Genomic DNA, 22072 nt, shown 5'->3' with positions numbered 1-22072 from the left:
AGAACCGTTGCTATAGACCATTTGAAAAATACATTCTGGCATTAATGGATCTGTAAATCCATCAGATTGTCAGAGAGTGTAAAATGGCTAAGTGTTTGATGAAGTAATCTTTGATAACTAATGAGGCTGATCCATCCCATCTCTGTCACACACGACAGGAAAAAAATTGTTTTGACAATTAAAGCAGCAGTTTCCACGGTTCACCACCCATAAGCTATTTCTAAGACCCATGGATCCAAGGTTTAGCATGTTTCTTTATGAGAAACACACTTCCCTATTAGAGGAGTGGGAAAAAAAAAAAACCCTCCGGATTCAAAACCATCACCAGACGCCACTGCAGCGGTATTTTTGAACCCGTGCGTCAGAGCTGCGCCCGTGGCCAAACCGCTTATTAAAAACGCAGGGAAGCCAAGTGCCATAAAGACAGAAGGCAAGCAGCTTGTTATTATTCTTTCTGAGAGGTGAACAGGCTGAGATCAATTGCTGCAGTGGTTTCCCCTCACCACAACTATGGCCCAGTAAAGCACAAAGGGCCAAGTGGCTCCGACCCTTACAGTCAGAGATATTAACTATTCCAGGGGCCTTTGAAGGGGCTGCCAAGAATAATTTCCCACATGTAACATTTCCCACCAAAGCCACAGAGTCATTCTAGCGTATTCGGTGCCCCGCCACAGCCCATGCCCTGACTAACAGAGGATGACAGAGTTGAATCAATGGAAAAACAGAGCCACATCATTAATGAGAAGTCAATTTGGAGCTTGTGAAACTTAAGATTGTTGTGGATGCTTTTAACCTGTTGGGAGACGTATACTGTATAGCATGAAATATATATCAGTGAAAATGCTTTATCATGCAGCTGAAGCGAAGCTAGGCTGCTGTATTGTCAAAGTCTATGGAGTCAAGGCCTGTCATTGGATTTTAGGAGCCATCGTTTGCTGGGGTTTCACGTTAACGATGAAGACCCTGGATCCTCTCCGGCCTCCTGGATTCTGATCCTCATCATCCTGATCTTCCTGGTCATCCATCTTCCATAGCAGATGAGGCCGAACCCCCTGCCCTCTGGAGATCTGGGCTGCTGTGGTTCTCCAGTCCATATATCATATTGGCCTTTTATTATAAATCAGATATCAGCCAGTGATCCACTTCTGATGATTTTTATATCAGATGTCTGACCAGAGGAATCATCCCAGTGTGGTGTGGGAGGATTTTACTCCACAGCTTCAGTCTGTAAAACCTGCAGTGAAACCTGCCTCACTGCCTTAAGGAGCTGCTGACCCACCTAAAAGAATCTCATTAGTATGGAGAGTTTTAGTGTCCTGTGATGGTCTGAATGCTGTTTCAGAGGCTTTTTCCTTTTTCTTTTTTGAGCATGAAAATGGTTACGTTTAAAGATTTTGAATATTGGCATAAAATATCAGCTATCAGCAGCTTCAATCCAAAAATGTCAGTATGGCCCTTCAAAAACCCTCCCTTCATATTGAACCCTAGTTCAATAATTTGAAGAACTACCGCCAGGTTCAGGCCAGGTCAACAAGCCCAGGACAGTCTCTGGTTAGCTGGCTGGTGAAGATGTTTTCTCTCAGTCTATGGTTGCCCTCTGCTGGAGCCTGCAAACAAAGTACTTTTCACTGGCTTTGGCTCAACAAGAGTTTTCAGCATGCAACATTCTTCACACTTATCTGTATAATCAGCCTGTAAGCTCCATTCTCCTGCTACAGAGCTTTGAGATGGATGACATTAATTATTTTTCCCAACAAATTGTCTTATTAAATTCAGTGGAGGGAAGAAACTCTGTGAAATGGTGAAGAAAGTAGGAAGACATTTCACATCCAAAGCCAAAACATTTAAGAGGCATCACTTTTCAGATACTTTTGGAGCCTTCCATGTGTTGCTGCAAATTGTTAGCATGTTTGACTATTATATAAGACAGTGGCTCTCAGCCTGGGGGTTAGGCCCCCCCGCGGGGTCACAAGATAATTTTGGGTGGTCACAAGATGATTTATGGTATAGGAAAAAAACATATTTCCTCTATATAAATTAATTATCATGTCTATTTCTGATTTTTCTCAAATTTTTGCTTTTTTCTTGTGAAATATTGAATAGTTTTCAGCCTCCTCCGATAATCAAATCAAACAACCTGAAAAGGGAAAATGTTGAACTGTTCACCACTCACCAGCCTATGATGGTGGGGGGGATACAGTACATAAATGAGACACAGTTACTACAAATGTACTGGGCCTGACCTTTGCTCACCCAGTGGCAACACAACACTCTTAGATTATGTTCCTAAACAATTTTAATTAGCTTTGCATTGTCATGTGATCAAGACACACAACTATTTCTATGCAAACAGCAATTCATAACCAATGAAAGTGCACTCAAGTATCAGTATAAATCTTTGTATTTACCAGGTTACATATTTACAAGAGTATGTCAAGAACATATCTGTATTGACATTTGAAAGATACAAAATTCAAAACCATTATCCACATATAAGGCATAGGCCACCAAACTGCAACATATTTCACATCAATGTACATTTAAAGCAAGCCCCCCAAAATATCATGGCAAATTAAAATGCAAAATTAAAATGGATGTTTTTTGAATAAAAAAAAAAAACATTAAAAGGATTTTTTTTTTCATGCTTTTACATTACATCAATAATCATCATACTATAAAGCAAGGAATCTCTCTGTATGTGTGTGTGTGCGTTTGTGTGTCCTTCGCATATCTCGAGAACCGTTCGTCCGATCTACTTCACACTTGGCGGGTGTATTGCTGGGGACCTAAGGTGCAGTGTCGAGTGTGTTGTTTGGATGAGCGGTTCTCGAGAAAGCTGCAAGCAGCAATACCAGAGGCCAAGCAATTGGCCCGTTCCGAGGCATGTTTTGAGCGGGCACTGCACTAGTGTACCAAGTGTGTATAACTATGAATGTGAAGTAGGGCGTTGCTGGAAAAGGGAGAGCATGTTCAGCAGACTTTCCCGACATAAATAAAGATTAAAAAAAATCACTATCATCTTCACCATCATTATCATCTGCAGAGAAGCTGCAGCTCACTGGAGTCGCAGGTTAGGGCGGGCGCTGCCACCTCCGCCCCGCCCAGAGCGTCCTGCCCTCTGATCTTCAAGTTGACGAACTTGATCTTCCAGCTGTTGTCCAGCGGGGAGCGGATGAGGCCGAAGATTTGCTCGTAGACCCCCAGGCAGGCCGCGTCTCTGTGGATGGTCCCGGCCACGGCCACCAGCACCAGGCCGTGGGGCGAGGCCAGCGCTCTGAGGCCGCGCGGCTCCATGCTGGGGCTGAGCAGCAGGCGCTCGTCCCGGGCCAGGGCCAGGAGACGCAGGCTGACCAGCTCTGCACCCTGGAACTCCTCCATCTGCTGGCTGTCAGCGCTGAGAGAGAAGAACACACAGCTATGTCATCAGAGGTGGGTTTTGCCCAGGTTTTTCCAGTTTTAACAGAAACATAGTTACACTCTGACACTGCCATTTGATCAAAAGTGGAAGTAAATTAAATGCGTTCTTATTACTGCAAATGAGTAGCTTTTTGTGTACTTGTACTTTTGTAAGTATTTTTTAAAGTCAGCAAGTATACTTCTACTTAAGTATGTTTTTACTAAGGTATTGTACTGTGCTAAATTTTAAATCACATCCATTACAGAGTACACATTTTGTAGGCTCTTCAAAAGCATTGAATAAGAAACTGGCCAATCGTGTTGAATTCATGTTTTACTTTTGCATCAGTTTTATTTTGTAACATTTGTTTCCATGAAAACAATCTAATTCAAACTATGCCTTTCCCTTCATTTTAGCATTGCATAAGAAGATTAATTGAGGAACTTTGTCTCCTGCCTTGCACGTTGCATCAGCCACAACACCATTGTCAGCAGATCCTTTTCTCTTCAAATAATTATTTTAAGAGATCTTACAGACTTTGGTCCTACAAAAACACAAATGATCTGCAGCTTGGAAGGTGGTGAAACATCGGCACATTACATATGAGATTATATTCAGATGTCTCAACTAACAATTGGGTGAAAAATGATGGTACAGAGGATCATAACGGTATGTGTGTACTGGAACACACTTGGATACGGCTGTATTCAAAAACATCAGTAATATTGTAAATGAGGAACAAGCTTTCAGAGGCAGAAATGCCATTGAACTGAAATGTCAGTGTTCTTCTTTTTTGTACCTGCACACTTTAAAACTGTATGAGCATCAATGACAAAATAGGAATTATTTTTCTTCACTGAAAAAATGTGTTGATGTGTTGCTTGTCTGACAGTCACATAGTATACATATAGTCTAGCATGTGCCTTATCTTGCCTGCACTTCATGTTCATAGCATTCTCATAACGCTGCAATCATTTCTACAAATACGGCACATTGCCATAAACACTGATCCGTTTGTGTGCCGTGGCTTTGGTTGGATTGCAGTGTTGTTTGCCTAACAAGATGACTGAGTGGTGATGCAATAAAATACAAGGTTAAGCAAATAATCTTTTACAGTCTTAAACAGGAAACAACTCTGATAACAGATGAAATGAGATTAGAAAATTTAAATATCATCTTCGTTGAGGCAATTTGTTGTGTAGAATACAACAAACATACACAGGACGATGATGTGGGTCCTTTTTGATTTTCTCCAGAGATTTAATTACTATTGATGCCGATTTTGCCGAGTGCTGTTTTTCTAATTTGTTTTTTTATTTCAAGCAGTAATTGTAGCGCCTCCCCTGGGACAATCAATGTAATTGTGAAAATGCCAGAATGCATTGGTGAGATGCATCATTTCCCAAAGTTTTGTTGAAACCTGATGAGCGGTGTCTGTGATATCAAGTGTGACGGACGGGCGGACACATGAATGGATGGAGACCGAGCCACAGTCCCCCGCATGATACAAAACTACTGTGGACAACAAGAAACAAACACACTACACATCAGCAGTAGCAGTCCCATGATAGTAGTGATACTTAATAAAAAAACAACAAAGCTTTGTTTAAACTGTGTCTCCATCAAACTGTTAGTGACATTATTACCTAGACAGCAGGCGCAGCTTTACATCTGGCCAGAAGTGCTGCGGTCCCCAGTCCTGAGGCTGCTGGCCCATCGAGGGGTTCTGGCTGTTCAGGAGCTGGAAGAACCACTGGCAGAACTGCTGGCCAAGGGCCAGCGGGTCAAATCCTAGGCTTTGGTCAGCCGATACCTGAAAGGAAGGAGAAATTATTATAGAGGCTTCAGAGCGTCTAGCTGGCCTTAATATGAGGAGTTTGCATGGACCCCATTTTCCTTTAACGAGTCACATGGAACATGGGAAAATTTAGATTTTATTAAAATATGAGCTACTTGGTGGATCACTTGTATGCCGAATTTCCTGGTGGATCCTTGCATTTCAGAACATGTCTTTAGAAGATATGTAATTTGACAACAAAAAAGATTAAAACATCTTAGATAGTCTTTATAGTGACATTCTCTCCATACAAGCAAACATGTTAATATGTGACCTTACTGTCTTTTCCTTCCCAGACGACCAAAACTCCAATGTCCTTTTCACCAGCTGGTGTTTCTCGCTGTTGGGGGGCATGACCACGCCCTCTTTGGCCAGGTACTTGAATATGATGTCACGCTGCACCTTCTTCCTTTTCAGGAGCTCCTCAGCATCTTTAGTGTAGGACAGAATTGCTTCCATAGCTTCTATAGTAACAGATAAATACAACGAGATTGATTAGCTCGTTATTTGAACATTATGCCATTCAATTTGCGGTGACAAAATACAGCGGAGAAAAACCGTTTGCTGGTTCTCTTACTTGGAGAGAAAGTCATGCCAAACTCTATTTAAAAAACTGGCAATGCATTCTTTGCTTATCGGCAGCGGTATGTAACGTTAGCTGGTAGATACATGAATAAGACCTCTTCTGAATCGTTGGTGTCCTCTAATAAATTCGGCATATATAATTCATCGAGCACCAGCTTATTTCAATAAAACTTTTAGAATTGGTTCACACTGCTCGCTACCGCCCACCAGGGTGTATTTTGGTGAAACGAAAGTGGGAAGTGGAATATGTGCTGCTGGGTACACTGGAGCTATGCCGAATTGAACAACGATTCCTAAAAGCTTTTAGGTTCATGTTCTACCAGGAATGTATGTTTGCTGATACACAAGGCAACATAAACTTGAGTTTTTTACTTGGCGTGATGTCTCTCCATACGAGAGCATGTCATGTATCGGAGCTAACGATACTGTTTTGCTAGCTGGTAACGTTAATGTTGGTAAGCATACCTGTGACATTCTCCACTGCTATCAATTTATTCGTAACCGTGTCGCTAAGTGAAAGTAAGTCGCTTTTTGGAAGTACGCTTAGCATCTTTTTACATCCACTGCGCTCTGTATCGGACAGTCCTGGCATCTTCAACACCACAAAACACAGATTTCAACATTTAAGCTCCACTTCGTCCATTCGTGTCCTGCTGGAAGAATCGTCCGGACAGCAACAAATATCCGGGGTAAATGGTTCCGCGTAATGCTAACAGACGCACCAGAAATGCTGCCTTCAGGTGCTGTGGGAAATATTCCAGTTAAAGCTTGGGCTGCACTTGAACAACCCAAGCGGCTTAGTTTCTAGCTGCATGGTTATTTCAGCTCATTATGAGAAAAAGGTTATAATATTTTACCATTAACAACAGGTGAGATAATATTTTTGTGTTAACAATAAATTGGTCTTATTTATTTTGCACAGATATAGAAATCAATCTCAGGTCTGCAGGGGAACAAGGTTGCCAATCTCTATGACTAAAAGAACTTCACATGCTGAGGAGTCTGTGCTGATTTTGGGTCCCATATATCAAGAATTCCCAAGTGCAGGGGTGCATCCCAAAGCTCCAAAAATCATTCCTCCTTTTGCCCTGTGACATAATTGACAAATCTTGAAGAAACATGGCAGGGGAATTACCAGCTCATACAACAGTTAACATAAATTACAGTTACTGTTACAGTCTGTTATATTTTCTAACTTGTGACATTACAGTCAGTACCTTCAGGTTAATACGAGTATATTTTGCGCTGTATCCATTTTTGATGATGGAGTAGCAAATAAACTGTCTCAAATGACCTTCCCCTTGCTCCCTCCTCTTGTCCACTCCATTCCCCCCCTTGTCTCCTCCAGGAGGGGAATGGAGTTGTGGAGGGAGTCCTGTTTGACACTTCAGAGATATTGGAGGCTGGACCATAAAGGTATCTGCTTCTTGCAGTATTGCAAGCAATGGATTAATAATCATCACCATTAAAGGATAAGGCTGGTGTTTTTTAATGCATTGCTTACCGTCAACAAATCCTATGAAAATAACAAAATCAACAATGCGTTTGCTCTACTCCCGTTACTTTCTGACTTCCCATGTACAGTTTTTAGCCATCAATCCGGAAGTCATTGGCTCCAATTGTAAGCTAAAAACCTTTAAATACAGCTCACAAAGACATAGTTTACATTTTAAAAATCACTAACTGTTACCATGAAAAGTCAGGCTATTGTAGTTATTACCAAATCAAATTCAAATGGGAACAAATTCTTCATTACGCCGGGGACTATTTTCGGTGCTATGGAACTACTTTCGTGAGATCGAAAACGTGTTTACAGCCGGCTTATTAAGTTGTTTGAGGAAAAAGTCGGCCGGACCGGTGCATCGCGATGATGAAATATGTTGCCCAGAGCAACATGATGGAGTAGCAAATAAACTGTCTCAAATGACCTTCCCCTTGCTCCCTCCTCTCGTCCACTCCATTCCCCCCCTCTTTGATGTGTTTTTAATCGTTTTTTTAATACAATGGAGTTCTATGGCTGCTGGGACATGGCTTCATTGGGCACCGGCTACATGGACGAGACTTGTTGGCAAAACAAAATCATTGTTGACGGTAAGAAATGCAAAAAAACACCAGCCTTATCCTTTAAGCAAGTTGATTTGTATCCATGCTGAAAGACTTGAGAAATTGCATAGAAATGTGTAATATCTAACAAAGTAGGCTTGCTCAGATAATAATTTTAGGCTAATTAAACTGAAAATTACCAATGAATTCCCCTGGATGCAAATCGGTCTTTTTGAGTAGTCACAACTGCTTTGGTTTCCCAAACTAGAACTGCTGTTTCTTCCAAGTCATTGAGTAAATAACAAACCTGAACAAACACTCTAATTTAGGAAACAAACATTGAAACAGTGTCAATGGTTAACTTTTTAGTCAAGGCACCTATGAGAAAGATTAAGCTACAGACTGTTGAACCCACTCCCCTCCCCCACCACAAGAGGCTGTAGTTACAACAGACAAAGTGATTTCTCAACTCATCTGAATGGTTAGGTTTCCTCTCAGGAAGAAACAATACAGTTTTTGTGCTTCACCCTACTAGCCTTCTCTTTTTTGCCTGTGTAGAAATTATCAGCAGCAAATAGTAACAGAATACTGCAAGAAAAATGTAATAGAAATAAGAATATTGCAAAAGAAAACTAGAAAAAAAAGCCCCATCACTGTAACTATCCACCTTGGTAATCCCACTGATTGAGGATGGTATATTGAACAGTAAAGGCCAACATTTGTAGTGCTACTTGGCTTTTGCAACGACACATTAATTTTACAACTTGTAATAATTGATTGATAAACTCTCACTCACTGTGGGAGTTCATTATTGTAATTTTCATTTTTAACATTGTTTTTTTGGAGCAAGAAAGATTATTGTTGTGATTATAAATGGTGTAAGCAGTGGTGAAAGTGGTATTATTTCACTGTAACCCACCTGTCACAAGGTCATCCAGTACAAATCTTACACCTTCAACTGATATGAAAACTGATTCATTGCCACACCATATAATTTTCATCATAATTTCATAATCTCTGCAATTTCGGAGAGCAGTTAGATGATGAAAAATAAATCCTTAAATGGAGAAATTGGACATCTGGCTACAGTGTGGGCCTACAGCCTAACTCGGTCTTTTTCTACCTCGGTGTTTCCTAATTTTATCTACTCGTCATATATTTTACCATTCTGTTTTTTAAAACGCCTTTTGAGCTCTCCTTTTATATACTCCTTTGAATGCTACAAATGCGACAAATAGTATTCTGGGAAGCAGAGTTTACGAGCAGCACATGAAGGCATCAAGAGACAAGATAGATAGCTAGCCTGCCTAGCTGCCAGTGATGTGCAGTGCAGTTGTCTTTGCAGGATGGGCGAGCTCTCAGTTAGCCTAACACATCATATCCAACACATTTATTAACAAACATGTTTTAATTAAGGGGATTAAGAGGATTGTCTCTTGGATTTGATATTGTGCGCCCGAGTCTAGCAAGGGAGTCTGAATTAAAGGTAACGTTATGACATCCACATTACATTAACATTAGCTTCTAACGTTAACGTTAGTTAGCAGCGAAGCACCATGTCTTAGACTAGTCCACTTAAATCTAAATAGTGTTGTTATGCCGCTATACTATGATAATGTGTTACTTGTCGTTATTGTCAATTTTGTATCCTATATTGCTGTCCAGTTACAGTTAATGAAAACAATAACCATAGCTTCGCGACGAACCGTTCTCTCGGAGAGTACATAATCCCCAAACTCCATTCAAAAATCGGGCAAATGTATGTTTCCTTGCTTATCAGTAACGGTGTATACCTCGGAAAATAGGACTAATGACTGTATATTAATCAATAGGCGGCATACTTAAATTCGGCATATATACAACACACCAAGCAGCAATTCATTTTAGTAAAAGCTCAACTTTTGGAACTGGTTTGCTTGTTATGCGCACAATCTTCTCCCACCAAAATACACAGTTGTGGGTGGCAGCGAAAAGTGTAAGCCAATTCTAAAAGTTCAAATTTTATTGAAATAAGTGCTGCTCAGTGGATAATATGTATGCCGAATTGCAGAAGGGCCCTTAAAGAATTAGAAAATGTTTTAAGTCATATGTTATGGGGTGAATACCTTTGTTTATAAGCAAGGACATTTTAAATTGACAGACTTTTGAATGGAATTTGACTTATAGCCTCTAGCTACAGTACAATAACTCTATTTCAGCACAGTTCCAATGAACCTTAAGTAAAACATATTTGTGTGTATGTTTCTATATAGCCTATTGTTTCTGGTAACGTTAAATAAGAGTATAAGTCAAGCAGTGTAGAGGTCAGGACTAGACCATGATCAAAGTTTGCAGGTTGTTATCAACATGGGGGTGTGGTTTGGCCTGAGTGTAAACAGTCAGAAACCTGAGTCATTCCTTAATAAGGAGTGACTAATATTGACTGCCTGCTAGTGCTAGCACAAAGCTGTGTTAAGATGAATGAGGAACTAGGTAGGCATTGGCTAACTTCCCAAGAAATCAACCACTAACCGATACAAGGAAATGAACAGAACTGAGCAGGAAGGAAGTTTTGGTAACTAACTGTTTGACATTGCTTGGCAAGAGTTTGGAGCTCAGTCAAATTTCTCTGGATAAAAAAAAAAACATTCTCCACCTGCTTGTCTTTCCAGAGCTGTAGATGGAGGAGTTTGAGAGCAGTGCTCTGGGCCGGGTAACAGTGTACTCTATCCAGGGTTGCCCCCACTGCGTGCAGGCTAAGGCCACCCTGGGGCATCTGGGTGTGCTGGTATGCGACGTGGACGTGGGCAGGCACCCGGAGCTGAGGTCCAGGGTGAAGGAGCTGACGGGACGCAGCACAGTTCCTCAGATCTTCTTCAACGGCATTCACATCGGGGGGAATGATGACCTGCAGAAACTGGTGAGGAGGGGACACACCTAATGACACGACTGCTTTCAAGTCTTAAATACTACTAGAAAATACCGTTCACCATAGCTTTCATCTGGTAAATATTACTTGGGAACTCAGGGTTTGACGATGGACTCTGATTTCTCAGAAGTCTGTCGTCACCAACAAGGAAATACCTGCTGTCAAGTACAGGTAAAATAAAATCAAACAAAATGAACTATTTTCATCACAGAAGTCAATTTGTGATCCCAACTCTTAAAATGGAATGGCAGCTACTTTCTTATATGTAGTCTCAAAAGCCACACCTACTCAGTGTTACTTTGCATAAAACAGTTATTAGTGCTTGTTTTTGCGTTTGTGACACCATTTCGAAACTGCGGGTCGGCAGCTGACGTATGATGTCACCTCGTCGTTGAAGGACAGCTTCAACTTGCACAAGACTCTACCTCGGATCACATTGCACAATCTTGTGTATAATAAACGCAAAAGATGGATGAAATTGCAGTCTGCATGGGGTTTAAGAGAACTGGTGTGAAGAGTTTTGTCACTTACCCGTCCATGTGTGTGTGTGTGTGTGTGTGTTGGTGTGTTTCACCTCAGGCTCCTGAGGAGCTTGAGAGGTTGGTGCGTCTGGTGAAGGAGGAGCCTCTTCCAGCAGATGCTCCGCCACTGCCAGAGGAAAACCAGACAGAAGACGCAGGCGGGGAGGCTGATGGAGGTGAGAGGTTTAGGGCTCTTTCCGTTTCCTTCGGTCCAAATCAGGGAATTTTTTTTTTGCTTTTATACATTAAATTGATTATGTTTCACAATGCTAAATGTCAAGCACCCATAATTTATGAACCAAAGCCACATGGGAGCGGTCAGTCAATGGAAATTGGTGCAGGAAAAACGTTTTTGCATGGTGAAACCCGTTCTTAATCCATAATTCATGGTGTGTTTAACCCATAATACACAATGCTTCCTGTAGTTGGGGTGGATCACTGCAAATGAAGGTCAGGTGTTGGTTTGGAAACATACAGAGAAATCTCCTACTCAACAAGCTCTTGGTCTGATTGGTTTGGATTGCTGTGTTCTCATATGGCGAAACGAACCAAACTAAGGGGGAAACTGCTCCAGGGTTTGAAATAACTTCTCTAAACCAAGTCGGTGTGGCAACGGCCTTCGTGTGACCTATAAACTTTCCCAAGTAACAGACACTACGGTTGAAAACATATTCTTTCCATTAAACATCCCAAGTAAGAGTGAACCGAAGTCAGCTGGGCTGTATGTGAAAGGTCTGCCTAGTCATCTTTGTTTCAAGGTTTTTGTGCTGAGCCAAGAAAAATCAGGGGTAACAGACTTTGTTTTGTTTGGGTGCCAGCAGGTGTGTGTATATGTGTGTGTGCTAGCGTGTGTGTGTTTGCTCATGCGTGTGTGTGTGCCCATCTCCTGTCACCATTGCCAGGACAGACAGTTGATACAGGACACTTGATACTCTGGATGAGCCCAGCAGCATCAGGCCTCTACTTCACTCTACTTTATTATGTGTGTTTGTTATTCAGCTCCCTACTGTAGAAGCAAACTGTCAGAAAGGGAATTCACATAGCTGTTTGTGGAGAAATATTCTATTTCAGTCCTACACTTGATGTAGTAGTAGAAGCATCATCATTGGCAGCAGTAGTGGTAGCAGCAGTATTAGTACTAGAAGGTCACAGAAGTCTTCAGCCAAGACTTTGGAACAAGGATCTAAGGTTTCATACAGGCCCATAGGGATTTAAAGGATAATACTGGTGTTTGTTTTCTTTTTTGTTTTTGTTTTTTTGCGTCAATGTTCTAGGTTGCCCCTCACAATTCCTGCTGGTGTCTGCATACAGTCAGCATAGTTGGAGATATCAGGGCTCGTTTTCCTCCCTTCAGAAGAAGCTATTATCTGCCATTCATTCCTGTACAGTATAAAAAACAACTTCCACAGACTTGAAAATCGCCCAAGCTAGATAATCCATCACAGTAAATATGAAGCCTTAATTACATTTTGTCAAAGTCTCTGTTTTTTCAATGTTTCATTGTGCCCGAGTTGGGTGTTTTGATATCAGTGCTGCAGTATGTTATGCCCTGCTTACTGTCAATCACCTGACACCCACAGGAAGAGATGGAAGTGGCGGAGAGAGGAAATAATCCCTCAAAACATGTCGCCGTACAAACCTTATTGTCAAATTCATGTCTTTTTATTTAGGGTATCTTTGTTACCAGGAAAGCAGTTCATTTCATTATGTGGAATATGTAAATGTAAACAAGGCGTAGACAGTAGTAAATCAGCTATAACTCTAAATGACATTGGTATTCTCTGTCATATAGTGTAGCTTGGGACCTAACTGTGCTTTAAAAGTGATCTGTAAACTGTTAAAATCAGTTCTAAACCTAACAGGGAACCAAAGAGATGCCAGAACTGGGGTGATGTGATTCCATCTGTTTGTACCAGTTTAAATCCTGGCAGCCGCATTTTGTACAAGCTGGGGAGATGAAAGAGATTTTTAGTGGAACACTTGACTCAGATGAAAGGAGCACCATAGGCTGTTGACATGTTATTAAGGACTTGTTAAGGAATTCTGGACCTGTTATTGTGTCAAACCTAACTACAATAGTTCCTCCAGTTTTCCATGGGGAAAATAATCCTATTCCATGGGTCACCTGTCAGAAATCTGCAGTTAGAAAAACAGGGTTTCTGCGATATTCTGTGGCAAGTTACATATAAATATTTTAATGAAATGCAGACACAATATCTTCATTTATCGACTGAATCATTGCACATAGTCTTTCTTACATGTGACTTTGTACATGTGTGTTTCTGTGTTTGTATGTGTGGCTTGGCATATTCCTGCCCTCGCAGAGTTTATGTGTGAGAGGGACGAGTTGGCCGGCCTGGTAGAGGACCTCAAACAGGGCAGTGTGATTGCCTGTCATAGGAGGGGGCTGAGTTTGTACAAAAAGAGCTTCTCAGGCACTCAGCTGGTTGGCTGGTTGCAGAAAGAGAAAGGCATGGGTAAGTAAAGGCTGTAGAATTTGCCGTAAAATAGGCTAGAATCGAAAAATCTAAATTCAAAATGTGCCTTTTTGATTTTACAGTTTTATTGGGATTGCCTAGATTATTTTACCGTAGCTTTATGTACTTTCTGTGTTGTGGTAGTTTGATTTTGTAGAAGTTGTGGGGCTTCTTTAGTGGACACTTATTGGAAACTCGAAGCATCCTCATTCGTATAGAGATAAAACTAGAACAGACAAGTCTTATCAAACACTGATCTGCCAATTGTTCACTGTGGCTCTGTGTGTGCCAGCCACGGCCGAGGCCAATGAGACTGGCCAAGCACTGTTGCAGAAGAAGTACATGGTCAGTGTGCACGGCACTGGGCAGCAGGACGGCCAATTTGGAGAGGGCAAAGACACTGGGAACACACTGTACAGGCTGCTGGAGCATGACCCTCATTCAGCCCTCAACACAGGACAGACGGCAGCCTGCAACCCCCTCCAGGGTAGGTCAGGACTGGGCCAGGCTGAGATGGGAGACCCCCCCCCCCTCCCCCAGCCGCCTTCCAGGTTCCCCTCGTCTGGTGTCACTCAAAATTTTCTAACTCCTGTTCCTTCTTTGCTGCTGGCTTGGTATGGTCTTTTGGGAGATTAAGCCTTGCTGGGGGTTCTGTATTGTGTCAAAGAGCTTTGTTTTGTGGTGGTGAGAAGTGGAGTTAGACTGATATATCAGGCTGATAATGGCCTTTCATTAAAAATTGGATATTATTCAGTTAAAGTCTTCCACTTCCAATATAATGGATATGATGCAGTTAGCTGATCAACACTACACTGGTTGTCTATGGAAATGGAAATTCTGAATTTGTTCTAATTCAGCATTTTGATTGGATACCACACAAGTATGCATGAGTATGTAACAATAAATACTTGGGATATTACATACCAAAGCAAAATATCAGCAATATCATTGGCAGCTTCAACCCAGAAATATTGGTATCGCTAAAACCTACATACATAAATACATATCAGTCAAACCCTATTTCTAACCACTGTTCCGTCTTTGCTGTTGACTTGATATGGTCTTTATAATGTCAAACAGCTTTGTTCTGTGGTGGTGAGAAATATTGCATAGCTCTGTATATCTGTATTCTGTTTGTTAGTGAATGCTCATTCTCCTCTGGAGGCTAACTAACAAGCTAATCCCCGCTGTACTACAGAGAGGTGATTATAATCACGGCTTTTCTAAGTGGATGTGTGTATGTGTGATTATGCCTGTGCATTTTCCTCTTGAATTTATCTTGAACACTCTCTTTTCTCAGGGGTATGATTTTCCCTCATAATGATCTCATTTTTTAGGTTAGGCTATTCCCTATGCAATTTGTTGATTTTTCTGCTTTTCATGGCCTTATTCTATCGCTGCTTGTTGCTGACCCATATGAACTATAACAATCCATTGCATAGTCAAGGTCTTCGATCTGTTCTAACAGAGTGGTTCTTACCATTCATATAGATGTTGGTTTGTTTTACGAGGAGAAACTATTGCACATTTCAAGCCTTTAACTCTGTCTCTCTCTCTCTCAGCTGCTGAGCTGTCTTCTGTTTTGAGGGAGATGATTCTGAAATTGTTCTCTGAGCATCTCTCTGCTGATGGCAAGGTAATGTCATCGTTGACTCATGACTTCTGACTCACTGAGTGTGTTTGAGTGTGTGTGTGTGTGTGTGTGTGTGTTATGTATGAGTCTGTGGCATGCATGTGTGTGTGTGTGTTTGCATGTATGTATATTAGGTATGTGTGTGTCATGTATATACATACTGTATATATTTGAGATAAATGGAAAATAACATGAACACCACTGCGTTCTCCTTTGTGGTGCAGGGAATCGGTTCCCCTGAAGTTTATAGACTTATGTCCATAGAAAAAGTAAATACCTGAACACGCAGGTTTGCCTCTGCTTTCATTTATTTTTCCCGGTGTTTCAGTCATAAGACCTTTCTGAAGACATGAGATGTTCGCATTTGCCCAGACATCTCAAGACCTTACGATCTTACGACTTGAAACACTGACAAAAATAAGTCAATGCAGAGGTGATACTGTGGGTGCGGGAATTTACTTTCTTCTGTTCATGTATACTTGGACAAAATAAGTGCATTCTCCTTCCTTCCACAGTGTGTGGACTACAAGAGCATGTCAGTCAGCCCGGTGTTCGAGCGGTACTGCGAGCTGGCCGTTCAGCTGCAGAGGGTGGAGCTGCTGTCACTGAGCCGCGAGGAGAAGCTGGCCTTCTTCATCAACATCTACAATGCCTTGGTCATCCATGGGTACCTCCGCCTGGGAGCCCCTACCAACATGTGGCAGAGATACCGGGTAGGACCGCACAGCTCCAGTCAAAGTCCTTACAGTGTTTCCCAAAGTCCTTACAGTATTACCCAAAGTCCTTGAAGTGTTTCCCAAAGTCCTTACGGTATTACCCAAAGGCCAAAGTCCTTGAAGTGTTTCCCAAAGTCTGTACGTTATTACCCAAAGTCCTTGAAGTGTTTCCCAAGTCCTTACAGTGTTTCCCAAAGTCCTTACAGTGTTTCCCAAAGTCCTTACAGTGTTTCCCAAAGTCCTTACAGTGTTTCTCAAAGTCCTTACAGTATTACCCAAAGTCCTTACGGTATTACCCAAAGTCCTTGAAGTGTTTCCCAAAGTCCTAAAGGTATTACCCAAAGGTATTACCCAAAGTCATTACCCAAAGTCCTAAAGTTATTACCCAAAGTTCTTGAAGTGTTTCCCGATTTCCATACAGTGTTTCCCAAAGTCCTTACAGCATTACCCAAAGTCCTTACAGCATTACCCAAAGTCCTTACAGCATTACCCAAAGTCCTTACAGTATTACCCAGAGTCGTTACGGTGTTTCCCAAAGTTCACATGGAGTTTCCCAGAATCCTACCAGTGTTTTAGACAGTTATAACTTCTGATGCTTATCTAGATGTGCTTGAGCAAGAGTGGACGACACTACGTTGAAACATATTTGTTTCTGTCTTGTCTGTCCCATTTTGTAGTTCTTCAACTATGTGAGCTACCTGATTGGGGGAGAGGTGTTCACACTGCAGGACATTGAGAACGGTGTTCTGAGAGGGAACAGAAAAGGCGTCGCACAGCTTTTAAGGCCCTTCTCCAAGACAGACCCACGGCTACAAGTATTCAGCTTCAAGACCTTTTATTTAATCGCAGCTGAACATTTCACTCATTCATTGATATTGCATTTTGTGTAATAACTGATGTAATGTTCAGTATTGAAATTTGATTCTCATATTGTCCACTAGGTGGCTCTCCCAGATGCTGAGCCTCTCATTCATTTTGCCCTGAACTGTAGGGCAAAGGGCTGCCCACCAATCAAAACCTACACTCCACAGGTAATTGAATTAAAAAATGGTTTGGTTGATATTTTTTTCTCATCTCCACATCCATGTTTCGTTTTCAGGCATTGGTAGATGAGAGTTAGGGCTAGATGATTATTAGACTAAAAATCGAAAAAACAAAAACTGAAATTTCCATTTGATGCAATAACTAAACTACAGCCAAATAATGGCTTTTTGTCAGAGTTCTCAGACGTTTTATCTTCTGTAGTGTTAAAACTTGACAGAGCTGGAGTTTATATAGACATAACCAATCCAGTTCTCCAACAAGCCCAGTAGGTTTCTATGAAGCCTATGGCTGTACAAAGTTGTGTGCATGCATGTACAGTTGATGAAGCTGTACTTGCATGGATGAGGGTGCTCACGTATTGTGTTAGAAAATCATCAAGGAAATAACCTGTAGGTGAGTGTAGGGATTGATATATTCATTTGATAAAACTAACAAAAAAACAGTTTTAATTTTTCATAACGCATATCTTTACACAGCTGATTTTTTTCCCAAACTGGTCAGTTCTGAAGATGAATTTGACTGCTCTACATTAATTGCACAATATACAGTATGTGATAATACTGAGAAGCTTGTATGGGCTAAAATCTTGTCCGTTCTCCTCCACCCTGTCAGGATATTGACGGCCAGCTCCGCACAGCAGCTGAGGCCTTCCTGGAGAACGACGATGGCTGTATGGTGGATTCTGGGAAAGGAGAAGTGCGACTCAGTCAGATATTCAAGTGGTACAAGGCTGATTTTGGAGGCACCGACGAGAAGGTAGCTTTGAGTCCAGCTGTTGTATCTTTTCCCAGGGGAAACTCAAAAGATAAATGCTACTGCAACTGTTTGGCAGTTCTTGGGTTAGCCGTGTATAGACTGGTTTTGTCTGTTTTTTTTTTTTGTTTTTTTTGTTGGAGTACTATTCAGCCGGAGCCTTGTTGTATTTGGCCATGTTTAGACTTGCCCAGCCTATTTCCTTCACATCTTAAGAGAGCAAATTCTGTGACCCTTATTTCTGTGTGATGTCAGCGATCTTGTTTTATCCAAGCATAAATAGTCTTATAATTAATAATTTGCCCTAATGCACTATGTGAGATGTAGGGCAGTCAGACATGAAGGATATGCTTGAGGGAAGGTAAAGTGCCAGCAGGTTTCTGACCTATACTGCATCCAGGTGCTGCCACCTACTGGCAGGAGACAATGTAGCATTTGGTATCTAAAATGATAAAAGCATGGCATTATGACCGATTTCTAACCCTAACCCTTGATGAAATTTTATATCCCAGCAAAATATGGAGATAATATCATGATATCATGGAATGAAAAATACATATTGCCTCAACCCTATCACACACTCATTTGACCTTCAACCCCATCATATGCAGTAGCTCAGTATGTCTTCTCCCTTCCCACCCCCTCTCTCTCTCCCAGCTGCTGAACTGGGTGCTGGAGCACATGAGCGACTCTCCTAAGAAGACCAGCCTGCAGGGTGTTCTCTCTGCTGGGAAGACCAAAGTCAGCTACCTCCCATACGACTGGAGCAGCAACAGCAGCCACTGAGACACGTGCACGCACACACACACACATATATATATATACAATTTCTATACCTTTTCCCTTTCTGTCACACAGCATCTAGTTTATAACCAGAAGGTTGCCGCGCACTGGCCTTCAACCAGGCAAATGCTTTTATGCAAATCAAGCTCACCTCTTTGCATCCCAGTGGTGAGAGGGGCGAGCATTGTGCCATCGAATCAAACTCCTCTTGTGGGCTTGTGCTACCTTTAAGGACTCCTCGTAAGTTCCTGCTCCTGAGTTTGGAAGCCGGAAATACAACTCGTCACACATTCAAGTGCTTTTGGTTTGAAGTGACAACAACTGCAGCTGCAGAAAGAAGCGGCTAAAATGCACATTAAGCATGTTATGTATTATTTTAATTAATTTATTAGCCAAATATTGTTGTATATGCAACTAAAAGTTAGGCAAAGACTGAAAGTAGAAACCTACAATTATTTACATAGCAAGCTAGACAGTAACATATAATAAAAAAAATACATCTCTTTTATGATCAACACTGCTTCCACACTCTGCGCTCCCTAAACGCCACATCTCAGCAACTCAGGAATCATAGAAAATCCTGACCTTCCCAGTCCAATTTACCACTTTGTTGAGTCGCAATTACGATATTTCCGACAGCACTCGAAGACAGCGTTTGATCAGACCCAGATGAGTGAAGTCGTACCTCGGTTGATTCAGACACGCTGGTTTTCTGCCTTGACAAGCCATATAAAAGCCTGTATTTTTTTTTAGGAAGCACAGACAAATGCAGCGCTGGGACTTGTAAGTGTCGAGGAGGAATCATTTGATCAGCTTTTATTCCGAACTCTCAGTGGTCCCTTGTATTCCCTTCCCCTCTCTCTCTCCCTCTCCATGTGAACCTACATGGTTGTTTACCCCACTTTTTGACCTGGGTCTTCCATTTTAAGCTGGCAAAGTGCTACTGCTGTGTTTTTAGCACAGATATTTAGTAGAAAAAATATAGTAAAACAATGGATTATTGAAATATTTATTGATACTGTACCCAGTTGGGATGCACTCAGACACTTCTTTGCATGTTTATGATCAACTTTGAATGCTGTGGAGACACGTTTGTACTTTTTTCAAACAAAGAAAAAAAAAAGTTCACTATTTGTCTATATAAGGATAATATGCTGTATTTATCCAGTTATTTCTTCCAGGGTGTCTGTGGGTTCTGAAAATATTTTAAATTATATTACCCAAGCTCAAGCTTATGAATACACTTAAATATAGCAGTTTAAGTCTTAAATTGCAGACATGCAGACCTATATTATGATAGGTCTACTAGTATAATTTTTTTTTTCAATTGCAAAATTGGTCTTTTCATTTCAACTGGCATTACAGTAAAAAGATCTCAAAAATTCTTATTTTAACTTGATGAACCTTGCAGACACTCTGTCTTCAATATATTTCCCTTCAGTGTACACATTCATACATTAATTTCACTGAATTGTTTGTGAGGTTATAGGAGTGTATTCTATTGTGTTCTAGACAACTCTGCAGGTTGCATACTGGACTCTTGGAAAGCTCCTTCGCTCTCTGAAGGCGCATTCCTCTGCGCCCGCAATGCAATTATTTTCTTATCTCAGGTGCAAGGGAAATGTGTGTGCAAACTGTACTCTTTAAAGTAAGTTCTTTCATGCCATCACTATCTACTGCATCTTGTTACCTGTAGTCTTTTTTTTTCTGTAGTCGGAACAACTTCAATTCATGATCCATATTCTGCGTTAAAGATACCTTGTCATGCGCATGACTGTGAGCTTTGGTTTCATTTCCGTAAAGCCACAAGGTTAAGCACCAAAGCAGTGAAATGGTTGAACTCACTGAAATGACTGGAATGCATTTGCTGCATGCAATACTGGACCACCCTCCGATCCAGAACGCCGGCCTGTAGCAGGACTGCCTTTGTGTCCTCTTGCCAGTGCCTTGTTCTGACCCTGCATGAACAAGTTTAATGCCATGCACACCCCACCCCAGCCATGAGAAAAGGTTGGACCCCTTAAGATTTTTGTTCCCTGGACTTGAGATAAAGACAAGAAAAAACCAATGCGAACATGCTTTTGGAAAAGCCATAACTAGTCTATGTCACCCAAAGAGTATGAGATATTTGAAACAGCACTCCCACATTTGTTCAGATTCCAAAAAATTCAGTCTCGATCCACCCAGAATTTGATTTACTTCTCTTGATAGGTTTAGTCATAGTTGGAGAACTATGTGACCCAATCAGATTTCCCTATAGTGTAAGGATGTCACACACAATTGTTTTACATATCAGTACAGGTGTATGCTGCAAGAACTGACTCTAGTGTTGAGAGTTTAGTTCCAATTATTTGAGAAAGCAAACCGATTGGAATAATCAGTAAACTTAAGATCATGGACTCCGATAGTCTGCAATGCTCAAATTTAGAGGAAAAGACATTTCCTAGATTGAAAAACTGATTTTGAAGACAAATGATGGAGACCTTTCTTCACCTCTTGTGCCAGAGACTGATACTAACATGGTTTTGAACAGAAAGCTGTAGTAAGGTTTCATTCATTCTGATGATCCCTGTTCTTTCCCAAAATTACCTCATCTCTTTTTGTCAGGAAAATGTGTGATGCAAAACTTGTTTAATGAACACTTGGGACTGAAATCGTTCTATTTGCCTCTTACCTGGATCTGACAATGAAGCAATACTTTTGTGAATGGAAAATATGCAATGATGAACTAAAATAAAGCATATATTGTGGTCTGTGTCTGCTGACCATCTTTCATTGTATCATCTCATTGCATGTAACTCAAACTCACCTGTAAATGCCAAACTGCAGAATGACCATGTATGCAAGTGAATGGTGTGCAACTGAAAACTTAACACACATTGATGCAAGGCGAATTCTCATGCAGTGATATTATGACTATCATCCATGACAGCAGACGTTCTTAGATTGATAATTTGTTTATTGAAACAAAATTTACTTTTTCTTTAAGAAAAATAGAGAGGGAGTCATCATTATCATTACAAATCCAATCTATTAACATTTATACATATAAATAAGCATGTGTTTAAGTGCACAGTCCCATAAAAACATTACATCAAAAAGATACTGTTTTTTTAAACAGACTGACCATCTCGAATGTATGTACATAACATGATGCATACATGACTAATGTCAAATATTCCAGGTAGGGAAACACCTGTTCCTATTACAAATTGAGAAAAAAAATGATAAAAAAGAAAGACCTTTGAAATTCAAAGCAAAAGTAGTGAATTCATGGTAGGAGTACTTTTGAAATACTATTATCAGGTACAGTGCATTTCTTCATCTACATTTAAAAGCCATAAAGTCTAACACTTTGTGATTCAGTTTTGGCAA

General features: G+C 40.9%; 2 protein-coding genes across 3 annotated transcripts; one reads left to right on the top strand and one right to left on the bottom strand.

The window, feature by feature from the left end:
• Positions 1-2380: 2380 nt before the first annotated feature.
• Positions 2381-6464, bottom strand: cunh3orf38 (chromosome unknown C3orf38 homolog). 2 transcript variants are annotated; one of them, XM_071526084.1, is made up of 4 exons: positions 6285-6464; positions 5509-5698; positions 5044-5259; positions 2381-3394 (listed from the first exon to the last, which is right to left on the bottom strand). In XM_071526084.1, exons 1-4 carry the CDS (start codon positions 6409-6411, stop codon positions 3034-3036), a joined length of 894 nt encoding a protein of 297 aa, XP_071382185.1. In that variant the 5' UTR covers positions 6412-6464; the 3' UTR covers positions 2381-3033. The 2 variants fall into 2 exon arrangements, with proteins under 2 accessions (XP_071382185.1, XP_071382186.1); XM_071526085.1 differs by having other exon boundaries at positions 5044-5210; positions 5514-5698.
• Positions 6465-9212: 2748 nt separating this feature from the next.
• On the top strand, positions 9213-21445 carry LOC139649614 (uncharacterized). The gene is made up of 11 exons (XM_071526076.1): positions 9213-9348; positions 10514-10761; positions 11350-11467; positions 13616-13768; positions 14061-14255; positions 15331-15404; positions 15917-16114; positions 16795-16932; positions 17059-17148; positions 17774-17917; positions 18572-21445. Exons 2-11 carry the CDS (start codon positions 10522-10524, stop codon positions 18698-18700), a joined length of 1479 nt encoding a protein of 492 aa, XP_071382177.1. The 5' UTR covers positions 9213-9348; positions 10514-10521; the 3' UTR covers positions 18701-21445.
• Positions 21446-22072: the final 627 nt, after the last annotated feature.

Source organism: Centroberyx affinis, unplaced genomic scaffold, assembly GCF_046629955.1.
Source record: "Centroberyx affinis isolate AG114_WGS23_722 - 3 ecotype Tasmania unplaced genomic scaffold, CSIRO-AGI_Caff_v1 ptg001384l_1, whole genome shotgun sequence".
Classification (NCBI taxonomy): Eukaryota; Metazoa; Chordata; class Actinopteri; order Beryciformes; family Berycidae; genus Centroberyx; species Centroberyx affinis.
This window is presented reverse-complemented; position numbering and strand designations above follow the sequence as displayed.

Excerpts from the sequence above, each read along its gene's own strand:
- cunh3orf38 (XM_071526084.1), bottom strand. The coding sequence starts at position 6,411 with ATGCCAGGACTGTCCGATACAGAGCGCAGTGGATGTAAAAAGATGCTA. Across the intron at positions 5,699-6,284 it reads AGCAGTGGAGAATGTCACAG|AAGCTATGGAAGCAATTCTG; the intron begins GTATGCTTACCA and ends CTGTTACTATAG. Across the intron at positions 3,395-5,043 it reads AAGCTGCGCCTGCTGTCTAG|CGCTGACAGCCAGCAGATGG; the intron begins GTAATAATGTCA and ends CTTCTCTCTCAG.
- LOC139649614 (XM_071526076.1), top strand. The coding sequence starts at position 10,522 with ATGGAGGAGTTTGAGAGCAGTGCTCTGGGCCGGGTAACAGTGTACTCT. Across the intron at positions 16,933-17,058 it reads AGACAGACCCACGGCTACAA|GTGGCTCTCCCAGATGCTGA; the intron begins GTATTCAGCTTC and ends ATTGTCCACTAG. Across the intron at positions 17,149-17,773 it reads TCAAAACCTACACTCCACAG|GATATTGACGGCCAGCTCCG; the intron begins GTAATTGAATTA and ends CCACCCTGTCAG.